Source organism: Aquarana catesbeiana, linkage group LG11 (assembly GCF_042186555.1).
Source record: "Aquarana catesbeiana isolate 2022-GZ linkage group LG11, ASM4218655v1, whole genome shotgun sequence".
Classification (NCBI taxonomy): Eukaryota; Metazoa; Chordata; class Amphibia; order Anura; family Ranidae; genus Aquarana; species Aquarana catesbeiana.
In genome coordinates, this window is record NC_133334.1 from 282061908 (window position 1) to 282088021 (window position 26114).

At 46.2% G+C, this 26114-nt stretch overlaps 1 protein-coding gene across 1 annotated transcript in view; it reads right to left on the bottom strand.

The window, feature by feature from the left end:
• LOC141112851 (serine/threonine-protein kinase Nek11-like) overlaps positions 1-26114 on the bottom strand; it is a 274187-nt gene that overhangs the window by 84396 nt on the left and 163677 nt on the right. The window contains exons 8-10 of the mRNA XM_073605945.1: positions 23951-24029; positions 17638-17723; positions 7259-7378 (exon numbers count right to left, since the gene is read on the bottom strand). Of these exons, the coding sequence (XP_073462046.1) occupies positions 7259-7378; positions 17638-17723; positions 23951-24029 (285 nt within the window). The remainder of the gene's footprint in view (positions 1-7258; positions 7379-17637; positions 17724-23950; positions 24030-26114) is intronic.

Below are 26114 nucleotides of genomic sequence, written 5' to 3' on the forward strand. Positions count from 1 at the left end.
GGGGGGTGTCAGATGTGCCTTGGCACACCCTAATCACCCAGGGCGCCAGTGTGTCATCCAATGTACAGAGGTGTGCAGGGCACGTTGCCCCGATGGAAGGGGGGGCCCAATGTGGCTTTGCCCTGTCATGCACTTACACATCGCAAGTAATCAATTATATTTTACCAGCAGTATTGGATCCGCTGCGTCATCTACTTACCGCCCTTGCCGGTGGGGGTGCCTGTGAGCTGAGAGCGGGAGCACTGTACTGTGCCGATGTGCCAATCCAATTGGCAGTGCCCAGTACAGAGTGATGTATAAACAGGATGGGGGAGGCTGAATCTGCCACACCCCCCATCCTATCCCTGCTATGTCTGCCCTCCCCCACACGCAGCCTCCTCTCTATCACCCCCCTCTCTTACCCCCCCTCAACCCCCCCTCTCTCTTTCTCACCTCACCCCCCCCCCTCTCCTGAACCTCCTCTCTCTTGCCCCTCTCTTCACCCTCAACACCTCTTTCTCTCACCCCCTCTCTTATCCGGAAAGTATTCACAGCTCTTCATTTTTTCCACATTTTGTTATGTTACAGACTTATTCCAAAATGGATTCAATTCATTATTTTCCTCAAAATTCTACAAACAATCCCCCATAATGACAACGCAAAAGAGATGTTTGTTTGAAATCTTTGCAAATTTATTAAAAATAAAAAATGAAATATTCCCATGTACATAAGTATCACAGACTCCTCCCATGTACATAAGTATCACAGGCTCCTCCCATGTACATAAGTATCACAGGCTCCTCCCATGTACATAAGTATCACAGACTCCTCCCATGTACATAAGTATCACAGGCTCCTCCCATGTACATAAGTATCACAGGCTCCTCCCATGTACATAAGTATCACAGACTCCTCCCATGTACATAAGTATCACAGACTCCTCCCATGTACATAAGTATCACAGGCTCCTCCCATGTACATAAGTATCACAGGCTCCTCCCATGTACATAAGTATCACAGACTCCTCCCATGTACATAAGTATCACAGGCTCCTCCCATGTACACAAGTATCACAGACTCCTCCCATGTACATAAGTATCACAGACTCCTCCCATGTACACAAGTATCACAGGCTCCTCCCATGTACACAAGTATCACAGACTCCTCCCATGTACATAAGTATCACAGACTCCTCCCATGTACACAAGTATCACAGACTCCTCCCATGTACACAAGTATCACAGACTCCTCCCATGTACACAAGTATCACAGGCTCCTCCCATGTACACAAGTATCACAAATAATGGATTCAATTCATTATTTTCCTCAAAATTCTACAAACAATCCCCCATAATGACAACGCAAAAGAGATGTTTGTTTGAAATCTTTGCAAATTTATTAAAAATAAAAAATGAAATATTCCCATGTACATAAGTATCACAGACTCCTCCCATGTACATAAGTATCACAGGCTCCTCCCATGTACATAAGTATCACAGGCTCCTCCCATGTACATAAGTATCACAGACTCCTCCCATGTACATAAGTATCACAGACTCCTCCCATGTACATAAGTATCACAGGCTCCTCCCATGTACATAAGTATCACAGGCTCCTCCCATGTACATAAGTATCACAGACTCCTCCCATGTACATAAGTATCACAGGCTCCTCCCATGTACACAAGTATCACAGACTCCTCCCATGTACACAAGTATCACAGACTCCTCCCATGTACATAAGTATCACAGACTCCTCCCATGTACACAAGTATCACAGGCTCCTCCCATGTACACAAGTATCACAGACTCCTCCCATGTACATAAGTATCACAGGCTCCTCCCATGTACACAAGTATCACAGGCTCCTCCCATGTACACAAGTATCACAGACTCCTCCCATGTACACAAGTATCACAGGCTCCTCCCATGTACACAAGTATCACAGGCTCCTCCCATGTACACAAGTATCACAGACTCCTCCCATGTACATAAGTATCACAGACTCCTCCCATGTACACAAGTATCACAGACTCCTCCCATGTACACAAGTATCACAGGCTCCTCCCATGTACATAAGTATCACAGACTCCTCCCATGTACATAAGTATCACAGACTCCTCCCATGTACACAAGTATCACAGGCTCCTCCCATGTACATAAGTATCACAGGCTCCTCCCATGTACATAAGTATCACAGGCTCCTCCCATGTATACAAGTATCACAGGCTCCTCCCATGTACATAAGTATCACAGACTCCTCCCATGTACATAAGTATCACAGGCTCCTCCCATGTACATAAGTATCACAGGCTCCTCCCATGTACATAAGTATCACAGGCTCCTCCCATGTACATAAGTATCACAGACTCCTCCCATGTACATAAGTATCACAGGCTCCTCCCATGTACATAAGTATCACAGGCTCCTCCCATGTACATAAGTATCACAGGCTCCTCCCATGTACATAAGTATCACAGGCTCCTCCCATGTACATAAGTATCACAGGCTCCTCCCATGTACATAAGTATCACAGGCTCCTCCCATGTATACAAGTATCACAGGCTCCTCCCATGTATACAAGTATCACAGGCTCCTCCCATGTACATAAGTATCACAGACTCCTCCCATGTACATAAGTATCACAGGCTCCTCCCATGTACATAAGTATCACAGGCTCCTCCCATGTACATAAGTATCACAGACTCCTCCCATGTTCACAAGTATCACAGGCTCCTCCCATGTACATAAGTATCACAGACTCCTCCCATGTACATAAGTATCACAGACTCCTCCCATGTACATAAGTATCACAGACTCCTCCCCATGTACATAAGTATCACAGGCTCCTCCCATGTACATAAGTATCACAGGCTCCTCCCCATGTACATAAGTATCACAGGCTCCTCCCATGTACATAAGTATCACAGGCTCCTCCCCATGTACATAAGTATCACAGGCTCCTCCCATGTACATAAGTATCACAGACTCCTCCCATGTACATAAGTATCACAGGCTCCTCCCATGTACATAAGTATCACAGACTCCTCCCATGTACATAAGTATCACAGGCTCCTCCCATGTACATAAGTATCACAGGCTCCTCCCCATGTACATAAGTATCACAGGCTCTGACAGAGCTCCAGCATTTCTCTGTGGAGAGAGGAGAACCTTCCAGAAGAACAACCATCTCTGCAGCACTCCACCAATCAGGGCTGTATGGTAGAGTGACCAGACGGAAGACACTCCTCAGTAAAAGGCACATGACAGCCCACCTGGAGTTTGCCAAAAGGCACCTGAAGGACCCTCAGACCATGAGAAACAAAATTCTCTGGTCTGATGATACAAAGATTGAACTCTTTGGCCTGAATGGCAAGAGTCATGTCTGGAGGAAACCAGACTCTGCTCATCACCTGACCAATACCATCCCTACTGTGAAGCATGGTGGTGGCAGCATCATGCTGTGGGGATGTTTTTCAGCGGCAGGAACTGGGAGACTAGTCAGGATCGAGGGAAAGACGAATGCAGCAATGTAAAGAATTTTCGTGGCCAGAAAACTTCTTTTCTTTCTGGCAATTTTCTTTTCTTGCGCTCATGCGCATTTCTTTTTCGATTATATTTCTCACACAATTCTCCCATCATTGATTAGAAATATGTTCGCTTTTCAAACTATTTCCAACATGCCCGATCGCTCAAATTCAATGGTCGCATGAAAATCAGGCCATTGCTGTGGCCCACCAAAGGGGCAAAATTCGAACGGATATTCTTAGATAAGATTTTCTAAATAAAATTCTTTTGGAATTCGACCCATGTATGGCCGGCCCTTAGGATAGCCCTATTTATAGAATAGAATAGAATAAAACAGAATAGAATAGGATGTAAAGGAAAATAAAGGAATAGAATAATAAAATTTAAAAAAATGGAATAGATTAAAACAAAATAGAGAAGAACATAAAATAAAAGAATAGAAAAGGAATAGAATAGAATAAAATAGAACAATTATTTATAGATGTCTTTCGAAATTTGAATTTCAAAATACGAATCAATTGGAAAATTAATGAATATATTTTCAAATTTCGATTCGATTTAAAAATGACGAATACATGAAACGAATCCGAATATAGAAAACGAATTCTGAAAACGAATTATTCGAACATAACAAATATAGTGGAATGATTCGCTTAAAGCTGGCCACAGATGGATCCAAATGTGTCTGGTTCAGTGGGGACCGGCAGAACTTCGATCCATCTATAGCCGATCCCGATCGAATGATTGTTTTCTCTTGAACCGGATTGCTGGAAAATGTTGCTTCCATTAGTGCATGAGCTGCTGATCAGTGTATTCTCTCCAGAAGAGCAGCACCATCTTTGTTCAGGCACAAGGATACTACAATACCCCATGTACAGAACACATTCCACCGCAGCAAAGAAAACGTTTCAGGTTATTTTCCTTTTATCTGGGAGGAATAGAAGGAGAAAACTGGAGTGTAATTATTACTCGGCGTTTCACCCGGATGAATGATGGAATCTCTCGGGGGAAACGCAAGTTTAAGGAACAAAGTTTAATCCGTCATGGAAGAAAGCAGAACTACGAATGGCGCTGTAATTAAGGAACGGCTGATGTAGAAGGATTTTGTGACAAATTTTACCTTCTGGCTACAAAAGAATAATAATGTAAATGAAGGACGCTGTTTATTTTTGTAATAAGAAAAACGGAATGTTTGTCACATTATCCAGAGGGGAATAATATGGGGACGGATTTCTTTTCTTGCTGGATTAAAGGGATCGTCCATTTTTTAAGAGGGAACCCGACTGATGTTTCTGTGAAAGATCCCTTTTTGGGATGGGCTCACCATCCGCTCACCCAAGCCCTCATTTTATTGCAGCAGGTGAGCTCTCCTCCTTCTTCGTGCAATCTCCCCGATGTAGTGAGCGTCCAGGACAATTCTCAGCTTTCAGCGCTGTTGCACTTTGAATGACAATTGCGCGGTCATACAACACTGTACACATAGGACATTTGTATTATTATTTTGAGACAGAGCTTTCTTTTGGTGGTATTTAATCACCGCTGGGTTTTTATTTTTTGCTAAATAAACTAAAAAAGATCAAAAATATGAAATGATGGGCACTGATAGGCAGCACTGATGAGGCTGCACTGATGGGCATTGATGAGGCTTCACTGTTGGGCACTGATGAGGCTGCACTGATGGGCACTGATATGCTGCACTGATGAAGCTGCACTGAGGGGCACTGATCAGGTTGCACTGATAGGCAGCACTGATGAGGCTGTACTGATGGGCATTGATGAGGCTGCACTGATGGGCACTGATAGGCAGCACTGATGGGCATTGATGAGGCTGCACTAATGGGCACTGATAGGCAGCACAGATGGGCATTGATGAGGCTGCACTGATGGGCACTGATAGACAGCACTGATGAGGCTGTACTGATGAGCACCGACGAGGCATGCACTGATGGGCACTGATGAGGCTGCACTGATGGGCACTGATTTGCTGCACTGATAAAGCTGCACTGAGGGGCACTGATAGGCTTTACTGATAGGCTGCATTGTTGAAGCTGCACTGAGGGGCACTGATGAGGTTGCACTGATGGGCACTGATAGGCTGCACTGATGGGGCTGCATTGATGGGCACTGATAGGCTGCACTGATGAGGCTGCACTGATAGGCTGCGCTGATGGACATTGATAAGCTGCATGGTTGAAGCTGCACTGATAGGCTGCACTGATGGGCATGGATAGGCTGCACTGATGAGGCTGTACTGATAGGCTGCACAGATGAGGCTGCACTGATGGGCACTGATAGGCTGCACTGATGGGCATTGATAGGCTGCACGGTTGAAGCTGCACTGAGGGGCACAGATGAGGCTGCACTGATGGGCACTGATAGGCTGCACAGATGAAGCTGCACTGATGCACTGATGAGGTTGCCTTAATGAGGCAGCACTGATGGGAACTGATTGCCACTGATGGGGCTGCACAAATAATTAGGACACTGATTATCAGTGTAAACAGTATGCTGACAGCCTTTCTGGTTAGGAAAGGACTGCCAATAACTGGGAAGTCTGTTTACATGTGATCAACTGTGATTGGACAAAGCTGATCACATGATAAAAGGCTGCTGTGATTGGCCCTTTACTGTGATCTGTGATCAGCTGTGTCCTAAGGATACAGAGCGCGCCCAATGCACACCCCGGGGGGCATGCGAGAGGGGGAGGCAGCAGGTATTTCTGGGAGGATGTCCATGGACGCCCTCCCAGAACAAGGGAGCCACGTGGGAGCCGTCTTTCGGCTATAGTGCAGTAATGAAGTGGTTAAGTGCTGTCACCTCAAGTGAGGGGCCTCGCTGGGTCTTGGTTGTAAAAGGGGCTTTATGGTTGGCTGGTTTTGGTGCCAAAGCACACGTCCCTACCCCCCTCCAGCCCTGATAGAACACTGTCCCTCCAATGGAGGCTGAACCCTCTGCCATCTTGTGCCCTGCTCCTTGCCAGAGGCCTCTGCACAACATTCCTGGCCATAGACCTTTATATCACCAAGGCAGGAATGTCCACACAAGAAGTAGTTTACTGGTGGTATTCAGGAAATGACATTACAATCACTTCATAAGACATACATTTCAGTCACTTCACATTACAGAATCACATTTAGTGGACGGTCCGCAGAAGTCACAGGTGAAAGCATGTGCAGCACTTCAAACAGCCATCTCCCTTTGAGTCTCTCCTTCCATCTGGGGTCATTAGTACTCACAGGACTGAGCTCTCTGTAGTCACCTCCTTGCTGGGTACATCTCTCCCAGGGACCCTTCCAGGAAAGGAGCCTCACACAGGGATCTCCAGCCTGGCCTAAAAGACCCTTTGCAATCCTCCCTAGCCCCCACCTCCATAAGGGACAGTATGACTACAGCTAGCTCCACCTATGTACGGGTCCACTCCTCCGGGGCTTCCTGCCCTGTCCAGGTCCTACATGTGCTGACCACATTCTCACAGGTGTGGGGTGTTGAGCTCCCATGCCCCAAGTGTGTCTGTGCTCCTCCTTACCTGACTTATATATGGGTGCTGATCCACCCCTGATTTCACCGCGGGAGGGCTCTACCTAAAAGGAGCCTAACACCTGGTGTCACTACCTGCTGTACCAGAACACTATCCTGGAATAGAGCCACCTAGTGGCAAAGTAGCTAACTGCACCTGCCTACAAAGTGATGTAATAATCATATCATTTGTTTGGCGTGCCATCAACTGCTGGCTCTGTTAACCCTTCACTTACTTTAGCTTTCTCATGCTGGTCTCTGGTCGCTCCTCTTGGCGAATTCTTCGGCGTTGACGCGCCGGCATTTCCTGCACAACCCTCATGACACGTAAACTGTCCAAATGCAGCTTCTCCTGCCTGTAAACCATTACATAAGACACTAATTAAAAACACATGTAAAAAGCTTTGACCATTTGATTATGCCCACCAATCTCCCATGGCAGGGGGCAGACACTTAAATGCCCAATTGAAGTCTTACACCTTTTTTTTCATCTATAGCCCTGTGCAGGTTATGTTTTTTGACTGATTTATGTCTGGAAATGTCCTGAAACACCCTTTTCTCTCAGTGAAAATGCTGCTTTCTGCCCTCACCTTGCAGTGCTCTATGCTGGCAGAGCTCAGTAACATAGAAAAAATGATCCGCTCTCCGGTTGTTGCTCTTAAAATTTCTTCATTTTATTGAATAGCCACAGTGAACAAGTGCAGATTAAGTCAGTTGACGCGTTTCAGCCTATAAGGCCTCAGTCATAACTGTTATGACTAAGGCCTTATAGGCTGAAACACGTCAACTGACTTAATCTGCGTTTGTTCACTGTGGCTATTCAATAAAATGAAGACATTTTAAGAGAAACAACCGGTGTGCGGATCATTTTTTCTACATTACTCTACTCAGCCAGCGACAGTGGATCGAGCACCTGGGAGCTCTGCTATCTATGTGGTGTATGGGTAGTAGCTCTGACTTTTCTGCTTATACTTAGAGCTCAGTAACAGCCACACCCCTCATCATTTGACTTCACACTGCTTTGGCATGGGGAAATAAAGACAGAGGTGTTTCTGACCAAGGTCTGTTACTTAGTGCTGATTGCTGAGGGTCCCTTTGGTGCCTGTTGGGCTGGAAAGTCTTCTTTGAACACCCTGCAGAGCTTCTATAACAGGAAATGGAGGTAAGTCTATATGAATCAAGACTGTTAGTACAATATCCTTCTGCATATCTATTTGTGTTTTTCATTGGGCTTTAAAGAGTATTTGAAAAGCATAGGGTATCCCCGAATTTCCCACATGGGGAGACACGGGAATCTAGGGGATTTTTAAAATGTGCCACAACCAATAGTAGACAAGGTAAAAATATGTTTAAAAACAATATTTATTAATCCATAGAAAGAGTGTAAAAAAAGACATTCTAAAAGCATGTGTACAATGCTGCCAAATTTGCCATACAGTCAACAGAACCCAGGAGGACGGTGGTGAGATCCACACATTTCGCCAAAGTTGGGCTTCTTCAGGATCCACTTGAAGTTCACATAATATGTTAACCCAAAATTGCGGACATAGCAAGAGAAGGATACAAAGGCTGATTCACCATCATTATACACCAACAATGATATCAAAAAGAGTTTGTTTGATGGTAATCATATTAGGCTAAAAAAAGGAGCCTGCATCAAGGGCCACTAGACCAGGGCAGAATGATGAGAGAGGATCGTGGTCAAAGCCTTGGATGGAATCTCACCAGTCAGCAACATGGGTCATAAGCTGTATCAGTGACGTACAGAAGGGAAAAAGAAAAGAGGCCACCACAAAAAAGAAGGTTATAAATGAAGCCTAAAGCAAACAGGTCCGCAATTTTGGGTTAACATATTATGTGAACTTCAAGTCGATCCTGAAGAAGCCCAATTTGGACAAAATGTGTCAATCCCACCACCGTTCTGTTGACTGTATGGCAAATTTGGCAGCATTGTACACATGCTTTTAGAATGTCTTTTTACACATTTTCTATATATTAATAAATATTGTTTTTGAACATATTTTTACCTTGTCTACTATTGGTTGTGGCAAATTTTAAAAATCCCCTGTATTACTGTCTCCTGTCTCCCCATGTGGGAATTTCGGGGATACCTAATGCTTTTCAAATATTGGGAATTGTGCCGCCATTTTCTACCTGCACAAGGTTTCCCACCCAACTTTCTTACTTTAAAGAGTATGTCAAGCCAAAACGTTCCTCTTAGTTTTGAATAGCATTGAAAATAGAAACCCTATAGGTGTGCACACAGGGTGTGTAGGGTGTGCCTAGGCACACCCTGATCACCCCTTGTGGTGCGGATTCTGCCTGCTTGCTGGCTCCCCCTGTCTTCTCCCTGCAGTGTTGTAGGTTCCCTCCTCTAACCCCTGCTGCTGCGGGGGGTTGTTTCAGGATTGAGAGCAGGGGAAGGGGCCGGTAAATATTTTATTTCCCGGGCCCTTCCTTTTCTGAGTGAACACAGTGAGTGATCTGTACTGATCGCTTCTGTGTTCATTATTAACTGAAGCATAGTAAACTATGCCGCTCAGCACAGAGCACTCCCCACTCCTTCACTATCCAGTGCAGCTGAGGCTGCAGAAAAAGGGACTGGTAAAGATCTGTCCTCTGTTCCTTCCTCTGTCTCAAAAGTGAGACATAAGGGGTCTGTTTAGACCTTTGATATTTCACCAAAGCCCCCCAAGGGGGCTCCTAAAAAAAATTGTGAACAAATAATAAAAATAATATTGTAAGAAAAAAAAATGAAATTGTAAAAAATAATAAAAATAAAAAACTACTGACACCAATCTCTGCTCTACTGACACGGTCCACTGCTCTACTGACATCATCCACTGCCCTACTGACACCGTCCTCTGCTCTACTGACACCATCCACTGCTCTACTGACACCGTCCTCTGCTCTACTGACACCGTCCACTGCTCTACTGACATCATCCACTGCTCTACTGACACCGTCCTCTGCTCTACTGACACCGTCCTCTGCTCTACTGACACCGTCCTCTGCTCTACTGACACCGTCCACTGCTCTACTGACACCATCCACTGCTCTACTGACACCGTCCACTGCTCTACTGACACCGTCCACTGCTCTACTGACATCATCCACTGCCCTACTGACACCGTCCTCTGCTCTACTGACACCATCCACTGCTCTACTGACATCATCCACTGCCCTACTGACACCGTCCTCTGCTCTACTGACACCGTCCACTGCTCTACTGACATCATCCACTGCTCTACTGACACCGTCCTCTGCTCTACTGACACCGTCCTCTGCTCTACTGACACCGTCCTCTGCTCTACTGACACCGTCCACTGCTCTACTGACACCATCCACTGCTCTACTGACACCGTCCTCTGCTCTACTGACACCATCCCCTGCCCTACTGACCGTCCACTGCCCTACTGACACCATCCACTGCTCTACTGACACCATCCACTGCTCTACTGACACCGTCCACTGCTCTACTGACACCATCCACTGCTCTACTGACACCGTCCTCTGCTCTACTGACACCATCCCCTGCCCTACTGACCGTCCACTGCTCTACTGACACCGTCCACTGCCCTACTGACACCATCCACTGCTCTACTGACACGGTCCACTGCTCTACTGACATCGTCCACTGCTCTACTGACACCGTCCTCTGCTCTACTGACACCGTCCTCTGCTCTACTGACACCGTCCACTGCTCTACTGACACCGTCCTCTGCTCTACTGACACCGTCCACTGCTCTACTGACACCGTCCACTGCCCTACTGACACCGTCCACTGCTCTACTGACACCGTCCACTGCTCTACTGACACTGTCTACTGCCCTACTGACACCGTCCACTGCTCTACTGACACCGTCCACTGCTCTACTGACACCGTCCACTGCTCTACTGACACCGTCCACTGCTCTACTGACACCAATCTCTGCTCTACTGACACCGTCCACTGCTCTACTGACACCAACCACTGCCCTACTGACACCGTCCACTGCTCTACTGACACCGTCCACTGCTCTACTGACACCGTCCACTGCTCTACTGACACCGTCCACTGCCCTACTGACACCGTCCACTGCTCTACTGACACCGTCCACTGCTCTACTGACACCGTCCACTGCCCTACTGACACCGTCCACTGCTCTACTGACACTGTCCTCTGCACTACTGACACCGTCCACTGCCCTACTGACACCATCCACTGCCCTACTGACACCGTCCACTGCCCTACTGACACCGTCCACTGCCCTACTGACACCGTCCACTGCCCTACTGACGCCATCCACTGCCCTACTGACGCCGTCCTCTGCTCTACTGACACCATCCACTGCTCTACTGACACCGTCCACTGCTCTACTGACACCATCCACTGCCCTACTGACACCGTCCACTGCTCTACTGACATCATCCACTGCCCTACAGACACCGTCCACTGCTCTACTGACACCGTCCACTGCCCTACTGACACCGTCCACTGCTCTACTGACACCGTCCACTGCCCTACTAACACCTCTTATACTTCTCTTTAAGCTTTGACAATAAAACCTGGAATCTGATTGGTTTCTATGCAGAGCTGCACCAGAATCCGCACTCTCCAGTCTTAGTGAATCAACCCCCAGAGTCCAGTTTGAGAAATGAGTTTGGAGGTGTAGTTGGTTAAGAACTACTTTGATTGATAAGAGACACGCAAACATTTTAAGATTGGTGTTCACAAGAAGCATACGATCAAGAGTAGTTGATCTTCATAAGGCTGGAAAGGGATACAAAGCTATCTCAAAGTGTTTAGGCATCCATCAGTTGAAAGGTAGACAAATTATCTATGAATGGAGACAGTTTAGTACCATGGCTTCTCTTCCTAGAAGTGGGCGCCCAGCCAGGATGACCCCCAAGGCACAACGCAGAATACTCAATGAGGTAAAGAAGAACCCACAAATATTAGCTGAAGGCTTGGAGACATCATTGGAACTGGCAAACATCCCTGTTCATGAGTCAGCCATACGTAAGTCCCTGAACAGGAAGGGTGTCAAATATAAGCCGAAGTCTGTAACCAGAGAAATGGGAAGGCAAGAGATAGACTGGAGCCTAAAGCTGGCTACACATTATACAATTTACCAAAACCATATAATATGAGGTCAAATCGAAACACTTTCAGATTGGATGCAATCATTACACTACATAGTTGAAGGTGAATCTAAAGGAAATTGGACAAGAAAATTGTATAATGTGTAACCAGCCTTAGAATAGGAACCTATTGCTCAAGCTTGTTGGCCCGATCACAGCTAAACAGTGAGACTGATTGAATGCTTGACAGGGACTGACCGTTCTTTATAAGGCCCGGTTCACACCGCTGCGACTTGGGATCCGACTTGTGAGACCCCCACGTTGTGTGACATGTAAAATCCCATGTCAGTCAATGAGAGCAGTCTTAATTAGCACTACGGAAGTCCCTCCTTCAGAAAAGGTTCCTCTACTACTTCAAGGTGAATTCTAATGCCGCGTACACACGAGCGGACTTTCCATCAGAGTAGACTCTGACGGTCTTTCCGACGGAGTTCCGCTGAAAGGGACTTACCTACACACAGTCACACCAAAGTCCGATTGTTTAGAACGTGATAACGTACGACGGGACTAGAAAAAGGAAGTTCAATAAGTAGTAGCCAATAGCTGCCCTTGCGTCATTTTTGGTCTGTCGAACTAGCATACAGACGAACGGTTTTGAGTCCGTCGGAAAAGATTTCACACATGATTGGAATGTCCGACGGAATGATTCTGTTGGACCTTTTCTGCCGCAAAGTCCGCTCGTGTGTACACAGCATTAGACCCCTTTCACACTGAAGCTAAACTGCCGCTCATTTTTGCGGTGTTTTAGTGGCGCTTTTCGGGTGCTAGGGGGTCGTTTTTTTTAAGGTCACGTGACAACATGACCTTAAAAAAAAAAAAAAAAACCCGTTTTGCGGTGCTTTCAAAGCCCTTTTAAGGTGCTTTGGAAGCAGTGCCCATTCATTTAATTTCATTTCCCCAAAGATGCTCGTTGCAGGACTTTTTCTGAATGGGAGGCAGTTTTCAGGCGCTATTTTTAGCGTTAAAATTCCTGAAAACTGCCTCAATGTGAAAGGGGGTCTAACTGACTTCTTTTCAATTCTCCTATCAATTAAGTAGCACTCAAGTTGCCAGGAAGTCGAATGGCAAAGTCGCACTGTAAGTCGTGCGACTTTCAGGTCACGGCAGTGTGAACCAAGCCTTAACCAGCAGGTGAAATCCGGTGATGCCTATACTTCCCAATAGGCTGTATAAAGGTAGGAGAGATTACATGGTGACAGAACCACAAGTAACAGATCAGCTTTCCTACTGATCTGTGATCAGAATAAACTCAACTATGATTATCTTACAGAAATCTAAGGATGCTGAGCCATCATGGATGCGGCTTCTGATGCTGATCCGACCTTCTGATGCTGCTTCTGAATTCTTTCCCATGTTCCTCTGATGCTGTAAGCATGGAGCCGGGGGCTGGAAAGTTCTAGTCAACTATGGTTGTCCTGCAGACCCAAAACAGCCAACCTTTCAATGCTTTGTACAAGGTGACGCTAAGAGAACGGGATATCTGGGTTGCAGATCCATATTTAGTACCCTGCGGCGCCGAGGTTAATGAGCAGCACCAGACACAGCTGTTGTAAGTAATAATACATCGTAGGGTGGAGATTCTTGGGAAGAGGCCATTAATGAGGATACGTTGTATGGCTACGTGGCTCCTTGGAGTAGAATGTCTCGGGGCTCTCGTGATCCTGCAGATTACATATTAGCAACAAACAGCAAAAGGCAAGTGCAGCGTCCCACAGTGACCGATCACGCACTGCGGACCACATGGCTTGTTTATGATGATAAATGAAACACAGATACAAAAGTCATATTTAAAAAAATTAAAAATAAAAAAAGCCTCGTAAATCTATTCCTGATACATTTTCCCTCCATCTCCTTTTCCCATAGGAACTCTTGTGTTCACTTGACAGTCTGACTTTGATCTTTGCATAAAACACATTTTCCAACAATACTTTTTCATTGTGGCCTATAATGTTAATATGTATATATAATGTATAATATTATGTGAACCCAAATCCACTTTCCTTTTTGGCCCCTAACTGTCAGTTGTGCATCCTTGACAGTTACTAATCATTCCTGGCAAAGTAAGAACATATTCACACTAGCTTTGGTGTCTGGAGAGTGATCTGCAGCTCCCAATTTGACATCCATGTGGGTGCAGGCACGTGCCCCCTAACTCGAGCGGTCAGCGTTCAGGGACCCGCGCCCAATGCGGATGTCAGATTGGGAGCAGCAGCTGCGTCTGTGCAGGCGCTGTGATCTCATTGGTCAGGAATGGGACTGCCTGCATGCAGATGTACAAAACATCAGTGCGTCCCATGTGGGAAAACACTGCCCTTCGCAAACAGTGTACGCTCAAGTGAACAAGGCCTTAGGGCCCTTTTACACTGAAAGAACCTTTTCAGCACAACAAAAACGCATTAAAATTATTCCCCTTTAAATCCTATGTGACTTTTCACATCGCTGCACTGTGCACTTTTGGGGATCAGATGACAATTTTTGTAAAAAAATATGCTGGTTGTTAAGAAAGCCGGTGGGTGAATAGCAGTGAATAGCATAGCCAGCACCCACCAGTATCCTTAGCAACCAGCGAATAGCAGAGCCAGCACCCATAACAACCAGTAAATAGCAGAGCCAGCACCCGCCAGCATCCTTAACAACTAGTGAATAGCTGAGCCAGCACCCACCAGCGTCCTTAACAACTAGTGAATAGCAGAGCCAGCACCCGACAGCATCCCTAACAACCAGTAAATAGCAGAGCCAGTACCCAACAGCATCCCTAACAACCAGTAAATAGCAGAGCCAGCACCCACCAGCGTCCTTAACAACTAGTGAATAGCTGAGCCAGCACCCGACAGCATCCCTAACAATCAGTAAATAGCAGAGCCAGCACCCGACAGCATCCCTAACAACCAAAGAAAGTAAGGCAAAGAAGTCAGATTGAACACCACATCACAATTGTTTCTAGAACCGGGACTTTAACGGTGTTGTAAATAGAAAAAGTGTAAAAACACAATTGCATAATCAATAAAATTAATTATTTCATTACAGAGATAAAAAACATGAAGAAATTAAACCATCAATATCACGAATTGTATGTTCCATTGAAAGGCACATATACACACACTACCACTCAACACGTTTCGCTTTTTTATGCTTCTTCAGGAGATTCAGGTGGAATGTATAATATGCTACAGATAACAAAAGAGACTTGAATGAGACCTCATGACAGTGGCGGTCAGTCCATAAGGGGTGCCCCTAGTTTGCATGCGGGGCACCCCTTATGGACTGGCCGCTAATTTTTTTTTGGGGGTGTCTCAAAGACCAACAGGTTTAGTGACTGATCTGATTCTGTCTTAAGGAATGTGTTCTTCTTTATGCTAGTTTAGGTTTACATTGTTAATAAAAGGCTGCTATGGCAGTTTTCACTCCCCTTGCTGTGTGGGGATAGGTAATGTGAAATGGTTGGGGGGTGAGTAGAGTATGGCCTTTCAGCCAGTATTGAGGGTTGGGGATATCTGTTCTACAATGGTCAAGGTCATTTCTAATAACATTCCATTACAATTTGACTTGTGTAGCAATTGTATATGCTACATTATTTTTATTTATTTTTTTCATAAAAAGCGGAGTTACCCTTTAAGGTCAGAAACTGAGAACATTTTGGACCTTCTTCTATAGGTGAAGCCGAACTTTTGTCGCTTGCGAGTGGTAAAGGGTCCTTGAGGACTGCGGTTGAGAACTCCTGCCATAAGCGTAATGTGATGCAGAGCCGTCTGCTCCAGAAGAGGGTCACCGTACTTGTGAAAGACAAGGTCACTCGACCTCGGTGAATTCTGCCTCTTGTCAACCCCGTGTCAAGTCTGTCCTTTTTTTTTTTTTGCGTGCGTGCGCGCTTCTCGCTGTGTTTCCCGCAGGAAGAGAGTGCCAGGCCCTGAATGGAGCAGAAGTGGGACGTCGATAGTAAATGGACAAGCCCCATCTCCTCCTGTGCTGCTAATTGATTTCCATGTGCTCCCCAAAGGGCCCCGAGACCATTCAACAGAGACTCGGCTCAGCTTTCCGACTCCACTTCAAACCCGCAGCATCAATAAATCATCAGCCGCCAGCCATTTGGTTTAACCCCTTCCCAGCCGTCACGTAGGTTGGCTCCCTCGTCTTCCATTAGCACACAATGACTGGCGTTGGGCGACAGCCCGGTACACATATTTATACAGCACAGACACGTTATTTACTTATTCTTTTCTCTGAGTATGCGTCACGCCCAAACACGGAATTTTCAGGAAACTAACCATCTACAGATTACTTCTAGACCAAACACACAACCGAACGACAACCATTCTCCCCCGTGCGTCTAAGCCAAGGTTCACCTCTCTGTGGGTGGGGAGTGTGTGCAAAACCACATACCCTGCAGAGAAATGTGATGCACTTTAACACATTGGGGGGGGGGTGCCATTCATTCTTAACCACTTCAGCTCTGGAAGTTTTACCCCCCTTCATGACTAGGCCATTTTATGCCATACGGCACTGCGCTAATTTAACCGTCCTGCGACGCTGTTCCCAAATAAAGTGTTTGTCCTTTTTTCCCCCACAAATAGATGTTTCTTCTGGGGGTATTTGATCACCTTTGCGGTTTTCATTTTTTGTGCTATAAACAATTTTGGAAAAAAAAAATATTTTTTGCTTTTAGCTATAAAACACTCCAACATTTAAAAAAATAAATCAAATGTCTTCATCAGTTTAGGCCGATATGTATTCTGCTACATATTTTTGGTAAAAAAAAATCCCAACAAGCGTATATTGATTGGTTTGCGCAAAAGTTATAGCGTCTACGTGATAGATTTATGTAATTTTTTTTCTTTCTTTGTTTTTACTAGTAATGGTGGCGATCAGCGATTCTTAGCGAGACTGCGGCGGACAAATCGCACACTAAATGACCCTTTTTGGGGACCAGTGACACCAATACAGTGATCAGTGCTAAAAAAAATGCACTGTTACTGTACTAATGACACTGGCAGGGAAGGGGCTAGCATCAAAGGGTTAAATGAGCCCCTAGGGAGTGCTTGCTAACTGTGTGGGGGAGGTGCTTTGGCTGTAAGAAGACAGAGGTCCGTGTTCCTGCTTAGAAAGAAACACAGGATCTCTGTCTCCCCCTTCTAGCAGAACGGCAATCTGCCTCTCTCCTGAATGATCAGCGGGACCCGGCAGACATTGGGTCCGCCACATGCACTGTTGGGCTCCCACTGTGTCCAATGACAGCGGGAGCTGGTCACCGCCGTTGTGCGTGCTGCAGATCTGGAAGAGTGAAATCACGTACCCATGGCCGGTTACCAAACCACTTAAGTGTCCCTCACTCTTCAAAAGGTTGAGCACCCCCGCCCTAGGCCTTTCTTTTTTGTATATTTGCTTGTCAATGGCCAAAGTGCATTAATAGTATATATTATGTATTAGTGTATTAATAGAATATATTGAATAAGAGTTACAGCAGTATATATAACAGTATTATCATTGTACATACATGGCAGCTGCAATTCGGGTAACGTCATCATCCACTGAGACCTGCCTGTCCTCACTCAGCACCCTGTGCAACCATTCTTCCAGAACCTGCAAAGACACAGAAACAGTACTGTTCAGAAGTATGCAGAATGTAATATAACAGTAATTATTGGTGTCCGGGCTGAAAGCCTGGATGGATCTTCATTGAAGCTGATAGCAGAACCTCACCACAAGGGATCTGGTCTGGAGAAGGACCACCTCACTCACTGGACCATGTCTGGAGGAAACTGGAAGGTGGTAGCTGTCTTGGGGACTTGTGCATAAAGACCATATACTGATCCCTGTGATGGTGTAGTGTTCTGGAGACTGCACAGGGTACCAGCAGCTGTGCATAGGCACAAGGTAACCAGATGGCAAAGACTTGCCTCATGGTCTTCAGCTGGGAGGCCTTAGACTGTTCAGAGATTTGCCTCATGGTCTTCAACTGGGAGGCCTTAGACTGCTCAGAGACTTGCCTCATGGTCTTCAGCTGGGAGGCCTTAGACTGTTCAGAGACTTGCCTTATGGTCTTCAGCTGGGAGGCATTAGACTGTTCAGAGACTTGCCTCATGGTCTTCAGCTGGGAGGCCTTAGACTGTTCAGAGACTTGCCTCATGGTCCCCAGCTGGGATGCCTTAGACTGTTCAGAGACTTGCCTCATGGTCTTCAGCTGGGGGGCCTTTGACTGTTCAGAGACTTGCCTCATGGTCTTCAACTGCTAGGCCTTAGACTGTTCAGAGACTTGCCTCATGGTCTTCAGCTGGGATGCCTTAGTCTGTCCAGAGACTTGCCTCATGGTCCCCAGCTGGGATGCCTTAGACTGTTCAGAGACTTGCCTCATGGTCTTCGGCTGGGAGGCCTTAGACTGTTCAGAGACTTGCCTCATGGTCTTCAGCTGGGAGGCCTTAGACTGTTCAGAGACTTGCCTCATGGTCTTCAACGGGGAGGCCTTAGACTGCTCAGAGGCTTGCCTCATGGTCTTCAGCTGGGAAGCCTTAGACTGTTCAAAGACTTGCATCATGGTCTTCAACTGGGAGGCCTTAGACTGCTCGGAGACTTGCCTCATGGTCCCCAGCTGGGAGGCCTTAGATTGCTCAGAGACTTGCCCCATGGTCTTCAACTGGGAGGCCTTAGACTGCTCAGAGACTTGCTTCATGGTCTTCAGCTGGGAGGTCTTAGACTGCTCAGAGACTTGCCTCATGCTCTTCAGCTGGGAGGCCTTAGACTGTTCAGAGATTTGCCTCATGGTCTTCAACTGGGAGGCCTTAGACTGCTCAGAGACTTGCCTCATGGTCTTCAGCTGGGATGCCTTAGACTTCTCAGAGACTTGCCTCATGGTCTTCAGCTGGGAGGCATTAGACTGTTCAGAGACTTGCCTCATGGTCTTCAGCTGGGAGGCATTAGACTGTTCAGAGACTTGCCTCATGGTCTTCAGCTGGGTGGCCTTAGACTGTTCAGAGACTTGCCTCATGGTCCCCAGCTGGGATGCCTTAGACTGTTCAGAGACTTGCCTCATGGTCTTCTGCTGGGAGGCCTTAGACTGTTCAGAGACTTACCTCATGGTCTTCAGCTGGGAGGCCTTAGACTGTTCAGAGATTTGCCTCATGGTCTTCACCTGGGATGCCTTAGACTGTTCAGAGACTTGCCTCATGGTCCCCAGCTGGGATGCCTTAGACTGTTCAGAGACTTGCCTCATGGTCTTCGGCTGGGATGCCTTAGACTGTTCAGAGACTTGCCTCATGGTCTTCAACGGGGAGGCCTTAGACTGCTCAGAGGCTTGCCTCATGGTCTTCAGCTGGGATGCCTAAGACTGTTCAAAGACTTGCCTCATGGTCTTCAACTGGGAGGCCTTAGACTGCTCGGAGACTTGCCTCATGGTCCCCAGCTGGGAGGCCTTAGACTGTTTAGAGACTTGCCCCATGGTCTTCAACTGGGAGGCCTTAGACTGTTCAGAGACTTGCTTCATGGTCTTCAGCTGGGAGGCCTTAGACTGTTCAGAGACTTGCTTCATGGTCTTCAGCTGGGAGGCCTTAGACTGCTCAGAGACTTGCCTCATGGTCCCCAGCTGAGAGGCCTTAGACTGCTCAGAGACTTGCCTCATGATCCCCTGCTGGGAGGCCTTAGACTGCTCAGAGACTTGCCTCATGGTCCCCTGCTGGGAAGCCTTAGACTGCTCAGAGACTTGCCTCATGATCCCCTGCTGGGAGGCCTTAGACTGCTCAGAGACTTGCTTCATGGTCTTCAGCTGGGAGGCCTTAGACTGCTCAGAGACTTGCCTCATGGTCCCCAGCTGAGAGGCCTTAGACTGCTCAGAGACTTGCCTCATGATCCCCTGCTGGGAGGCCTTAGACTGCTCAGAGACTTGCCTCATGGTCCCCTGCTGGGAGGCCTTAGACTGCTCAGAGACTTGCCTCGTGGTCCCCAGCTCTGAGGCAGTAGCTTGTCCATCACCCACGACTATTCAAAGCGAAGATTGTCTTCCCATTGCTGCCTTGTAATCATTTTGGAGTATCCCATGCCCTGCCCCCTCTCCTGTTACAAATCCTACAATCAATAAATTTGAAAAAAGACACCCCCTAGACTGTTTTATTGGAACTGGAGTGAATGGACTGTTGCTTGGGTGACTGGTGGCCTCTGTACTTTTTGGGGGAAGAACAAGTGAGAATCAACGGCCCCTTTGGGGGGCGGGGGAGGGTGTCAGTGCTATAAAATCACATGTAACAATTTATGTCACATGGTATTTGCGCAGCGGTTTTTCAAACACAATTTTTTGGGGGAAAAAATACACTTTAATTAATTTTAATGCAAAAAACACAATATATAACCCAACTTTTTGGGGGTAAAATATAAAAGATGATGTTATGCCGAGTAAATAGATACTTAACATGTCACGCTTTAGAATTGCGCATGCTCGTGGAATGGCGACAGACTACGATACTTACAAAATCTCCATAGGCGACGTTTAAAAATGTTTACAGGCCAGATCCCAATATTCCAGGTTGGCACTGGAGTGGCCAGCACTAGAGAACAGCTCGGTCTGGGAGCTGCCGAGTCCTCCTGTCAGTTTAGTATTTTTTTTTTCATTCTCCCTCGAGGGTTCACTTTAAACTCTTGCTAAGCTCCCTCCCTCACAAAGTTCTCTTCTCTTAGTGAAGCATCTTGTGATGCATCTTTGAACTGTAGAAGGTAGAGAAGCTCCTTGGATGTGTGAAGCCTCTACCCCCTGCCAAGCCTGAAAAGCTCCCTCTGAAAACTTTCTTGCACACGTTCGTCTTGCTCTTTCTTCCCATCAGTTCACAACTTGACGGATGGGAGAAGAATGCCAGCAGCAATTAAATCCGAGAGCAATATCCTCACACGAGCTCTCAGAGAGAATGAACTCGCTCTTAATTGCAGATGATTTGTGGTTTGGAGACAGAATGGGAACAATGGCGGGTTTTTAACTCTTTCCACAACCTCCAGCGGATAAAAGAGCAGAGGTTATCCGATTAATAATCCCAGCAAGGGTTACAGGCTACTGCAGAATGAAGAAGTCTTCTGAAATGATCACTAATTACCATACAAAGATGAATTGACTGTTTTGTGTCTTTAAAGTGGAACTACACTGCGTCTGAACATCACAAACCAAACCAAACTATTTTACTCATTTTCAATATTGAAAGCAAAAGATGGCGCGTCCATCCATGTCTTCATCCATCCATGTCTCCATGCTTTATTTTGTTGAGAACTCCCCCCCCCCTTGCATTTCTGGTGGCAGCCATCTTGAGTAAGGGCAGATGATCCATGTAGCATTTACTTCCTGGAAATCCATCTGCCCTTAGCCCAGGCCTGCAGGCAGGAGAGTGTTCTTAGCTGAGAAAGCCCCTTCAGTCCCTCCTGAAGACTCCTGGGATGTATGACATCATTTGCCTTGAAACCAGGAAGTAACTGAAGAAATGTAAAAAAAAAAGTAAATATAATATACTTTCCAATCTATTCTTGAATACTATCAAAATAATGATTACAAATAATCAATGTCGATTGTTCCGCTTTAATTTGGTTTGGTTGGATAAACAACTGCCCCAATAATGAGGTTGGCTTCGAGGTCTTTAATCGCCCCTTGTTCTTCATCCAACCTTGCCTTCTTTTCATCCATGCAGCTTTAAAACCCAACTCCGGGCTCTACCCCCTACTTGTCCCCTCCCCCCACTGGAGCACCGCCAGATGTTGAGTCCAGTCCAGGGATGTCACAGGTCCTCTTTGCCCTCTTCTTCCTAAACTTTTATTACTACGTGCTGTAGAGATTGGTGCCATGTAATCACAAGGCGATGCTCGCTGCAGAACTCCCCTGTGAGTCCAGGAAGGGACTTTGCCTATTCAGAGCAGAGGAACAGGAAATAGGAAATCCAAAATGTTACAGTTGTCACTGGAGCAGGAATAGAGGGGGAATCTTCCAACAAGGAGATCTTCTCTTACTGCCTGCTGTGTCTTTAGGACAATTAGTGAAGGAAAATCTGACCATCAGGACACCAAAAAGAAAAAAACTCATAAAGGTTTTAAATATTTCCTACTCCAAACAAAGTTTTGGTGTGGATATACATTAAATTTTCATTTGTAAAACAATGATTTTATTTAAATATTAGATTACAAAATATAAAATTCAATAAAGTTGAATAAACTGTAATTAAAATGTTAAGAAAACAATTGAACCAAAAACATTATAGTCTCGTTTTAAAGAAAATCTTGCCTTAGAGAAACATTGAAGTTGCTTTTGCTGACCAGCTTCTGAAAATCCCAGATGCCTCGATGTTGTGCTGATTTTCTGGATAGGAATTGTGTAGGGTAGGCTGCTAGGTAAATTCAGGTTGACTATCAAGGGCTGGTCAGTGTTTCACAGGCCCTGTTACTTCCCCATCTTCTAAAACAGTGGTCTCCAAACTGCGGACCCGGGCCGGATGTGGCCCTTTGCTTGCCTTTACCTGGCCCTTGGGGCATTACTCCTCCCACTGACTTTAACAATGGGACATAATTCCTGCCACTGACACCAACAGGGGGGCTCTATTACTCCCACTGACACCAACGATGGGGCAGTATTTCTCCCACTGACACCAATGATGGGGGACTATTCCCCCCACTGACACCAATGATGGGGGACTATTCCTCCCACTGACACCAACAATGGGGGACTATTTCGTCCACTGGAACCAACGTTGGGGCAGTATTCCTCCCACTGACACCAACGATGGGGTCTATTCCGTCCACTGGCACCAACGATGGGGCAGTATTTCTCCCACTGACACCATCGATGGGGCACTATTCCTCCTACTGACATCAACGATGGGGGCTATTCCTAACACTGACACCAACAAAGGAGGACTATTTTGCCCAATGAAACCAATGATGGAATACTAGAATAATGGGTCATTGTTACAGATGCCAGGACATTTTCTACTACCACTGGCCAAAGTCCGGTCCCTTTAAAGCTTGAATATTTATGGGAATCTGGCCAATCCCTGGGGAGGTGTACCCAGTAGGTGGTGAGAGAGCTCATAAATAGTCTGAGACCTGAGCAATGAGGGCAATGTTCCTGGGTCCAGCCCTGCAGGAGGAGACCCCTGTGTGGCGGCTCTGCACCCTGGTGCAGGATCCTAGAGGAAGTTGTGGGGAAGACACAGAGGTCCCAGCTAGGCTTAGCTGGGGGGGGCCTATTTGCCAATCCGTGTTCAGGGATCAAGTCTGGTCTGGAAAAGCTCACTGGAGAGTACCAGGAGGAAGTTGGTGGGAAAGAGTCCAGCTGTCCTATGGTGGTGTGAGTCTACATCTCCCTTACTAGGAGGAGCATGGTGGATATCAGCAGGAGGCAACCAATGATCCTGTGGCTATGTGAGTAGATGACCCCCAGTTCTGAAGGAAAGTGACTGTTTGTAGCTTTTAAACTCTAGAAGGAGTGCAGGTCACCAGCAGAATTGAGATCCTGTGGGACATTCAGCTTTGTGCGGTGCAGTCAGCTGATTTGTGCAGTGCAGCCAGGAATTGGGTCCTCAAGTTGTACAGATTTTCAGTTTATCAGGGTATCCCATGCTACCTACCCCTATCCAAGTTCATCATCCCATATAAAAAGAAAAAAGAAACCCCTAGACTGTTCTTTGGAGCCAAAGGCAGAGTGCAGAAAATTTGGTGTGCCTGGCTGTGTGGGCTCTAAGGGGGAAATATTACCATATTCACCAGTGGCTCTTTAGGAGGTGTGCTATAGTAGGCTCACTAATATTTCCTCAAATTCTGATTTTAAGACCCGACAATCAGATTGTTCTTCCTACCTTTGCTCTGTCAGCGACATAAGGAAAGTTTAGGATGTCTTTGGCACTTGGTCGTAGCTCTGGGTCTTTGGACAGCATCCTGCAAGTAGAATACAAGATTGTGATCGATGAAGCAATGGAAAAGCCACATTCTCTCATTATTAATATTTCGTCATACAAGCATGTGGACTCAAAAAAAAAATAAAAAACTTGCAGCAGAAATTGTTTTTAAAAAGAAAATAAATGGCAAATATGTATTGAATTTTGATCTGGAAATTTGGCTACATAGGAGAGTAACTGAAAAGCGACCCGAGGAAAGGCAACACAGCAGCTAAAGCCATGACCAGGCCAGGGTTCCTAGAGGGCCTACAAGATCTCCACCTACAAATGTAACCTTGTTTGCAAGACCTCTAGTGAGTTTAATTTCAAATATTATATTTTGTAAATGTTATAAATATATATCAAAACATTTTTTAACTCCACCATCATGTCATGCATGCAGGGCCAACTTTAATTAGCTATTGGGCCCTATGGTCATACTAACATGTAGACCCGGACTGCTAGTCCTGAAACTTCTTGTAGCAGCTCTTCTGGACAGCCGGTCAGGACTTCTGACCACTTTGGTTAATGCATCCTCGTTTTGACAATTACCTGATCATGTTTAAGTATATGTTTATTTGTATTGTGCTTAAAATTGTAATAAAAATTAGTGAAAGGAAAAAATGGTAACCATACAAAGTCTGATTGTCAACAAGATTGGTAGGTTTAGCCAGGCTTTTTTATTGGGCAAAGACAGCTTTTAAAGGCTAATGGATATCTGTTTTGTTGTGTATCCACCATTTTTGATGCAGCATTACAGTGTATGAGCAGGTAGGGAGTTGCAATATGGTCATTTCTTTGAGCCCCGTGGTTTGACTCAAACTTAAAGATTTTGGTCAGATTTGGCCATCTCTATAATTAGTCATCTGTACCCAAGTAAGGAAAGAGTAGAGGCGAGGAACTTAAAGAGGAATCAAAACTCCCCTTGTTTGTTTATACCTATAGAGAAGCCTATAATAAGGCTTACCTAAAGGTACTGTAAATATCTCCTAAACTTGCAGGAGATATTTACTGTATACTGCGCTGATTACATCATCAGCACATGCGCTCTGAAGGAACAGCTGCCCGTGCCATTTTTTCAGGGCCCTGTGACGTCACCTGGGACTCCGGCCAATCACAGCACCGGAGCCTGTGAACCCTGGAACAAACCCCGGGGAAGATGTCAGCCGTCTCAGCGGTGTGCGGGCGCTGCTGAGAGGGCTTCGTTCTAAGGTGAGTGGTGGTCAGTCATTTATCAAGCAAATGGAGGAAGAAAGCAAGACCTAAATTAATGGGCAGCACAGTGGTTAGCACATTCACCTGGCAGCTCTAGGGTCGTTGGTTCCTATCCCAACCACAGCACTATCTGCCTGGAGTTTGCATGTTCTCTCTGTGCCTGTGTGGGTTTCCTCCCATACTGCAAAGACACGCTGGGAGGTTAATTGGCTCCTGTCTAAATCGGTCTTAGCAGGTGTATGCATGAATGGGATTTAGTGACCTTAGATTGTAAGCTCCTTGGGAGTAGGGACTGATGTGACTGTACAATATACACTCACCTGCCACTTAATTAGGACCACCTTGCTAGTAGTGGGTTGGTCCCCCTTTATTAGGTCCCCTTTTAGAAGCGGGTTGGATCTCCTTTATTAGGACCACCTTGCTAGTAGCAGGTTGGACCCCCTTTATTAGGACCACCTTGCTAGTAGCAGGTTGGACCCCCTTTATTAGGACCACCTTGCTAGCAGCAGGTTGGACCCCCTTTATTAGGACCACCTTGCTAGTAGCGGGTTGGGCCCCCTTTATTAGGATCACCTTGCTAGTAGTGGGTTGCACCCACTTTATTAGGACCACCGTGCTAGTAGCGGGTCAGACCCCCTTTATTAGGTCCACCTTGCTAGTAGTGGGTTGCACCCCCTTTATTAGGTCCACCTTGCTAGTAGCGGGTTGGGCCCCCTTTATTAGGATCACCTTGCTAGTAGCGGGTCAGACCCCCTTTATTAGGTACACCTTGCTAGTAGCGAGTTGGACCCCCTTTATTAGGTACACCTTGCTAGTAGCGGGTCAGACCCCCTTTATTAGGTACACCTTGCTAGTAGCGAGTTGGACCCCC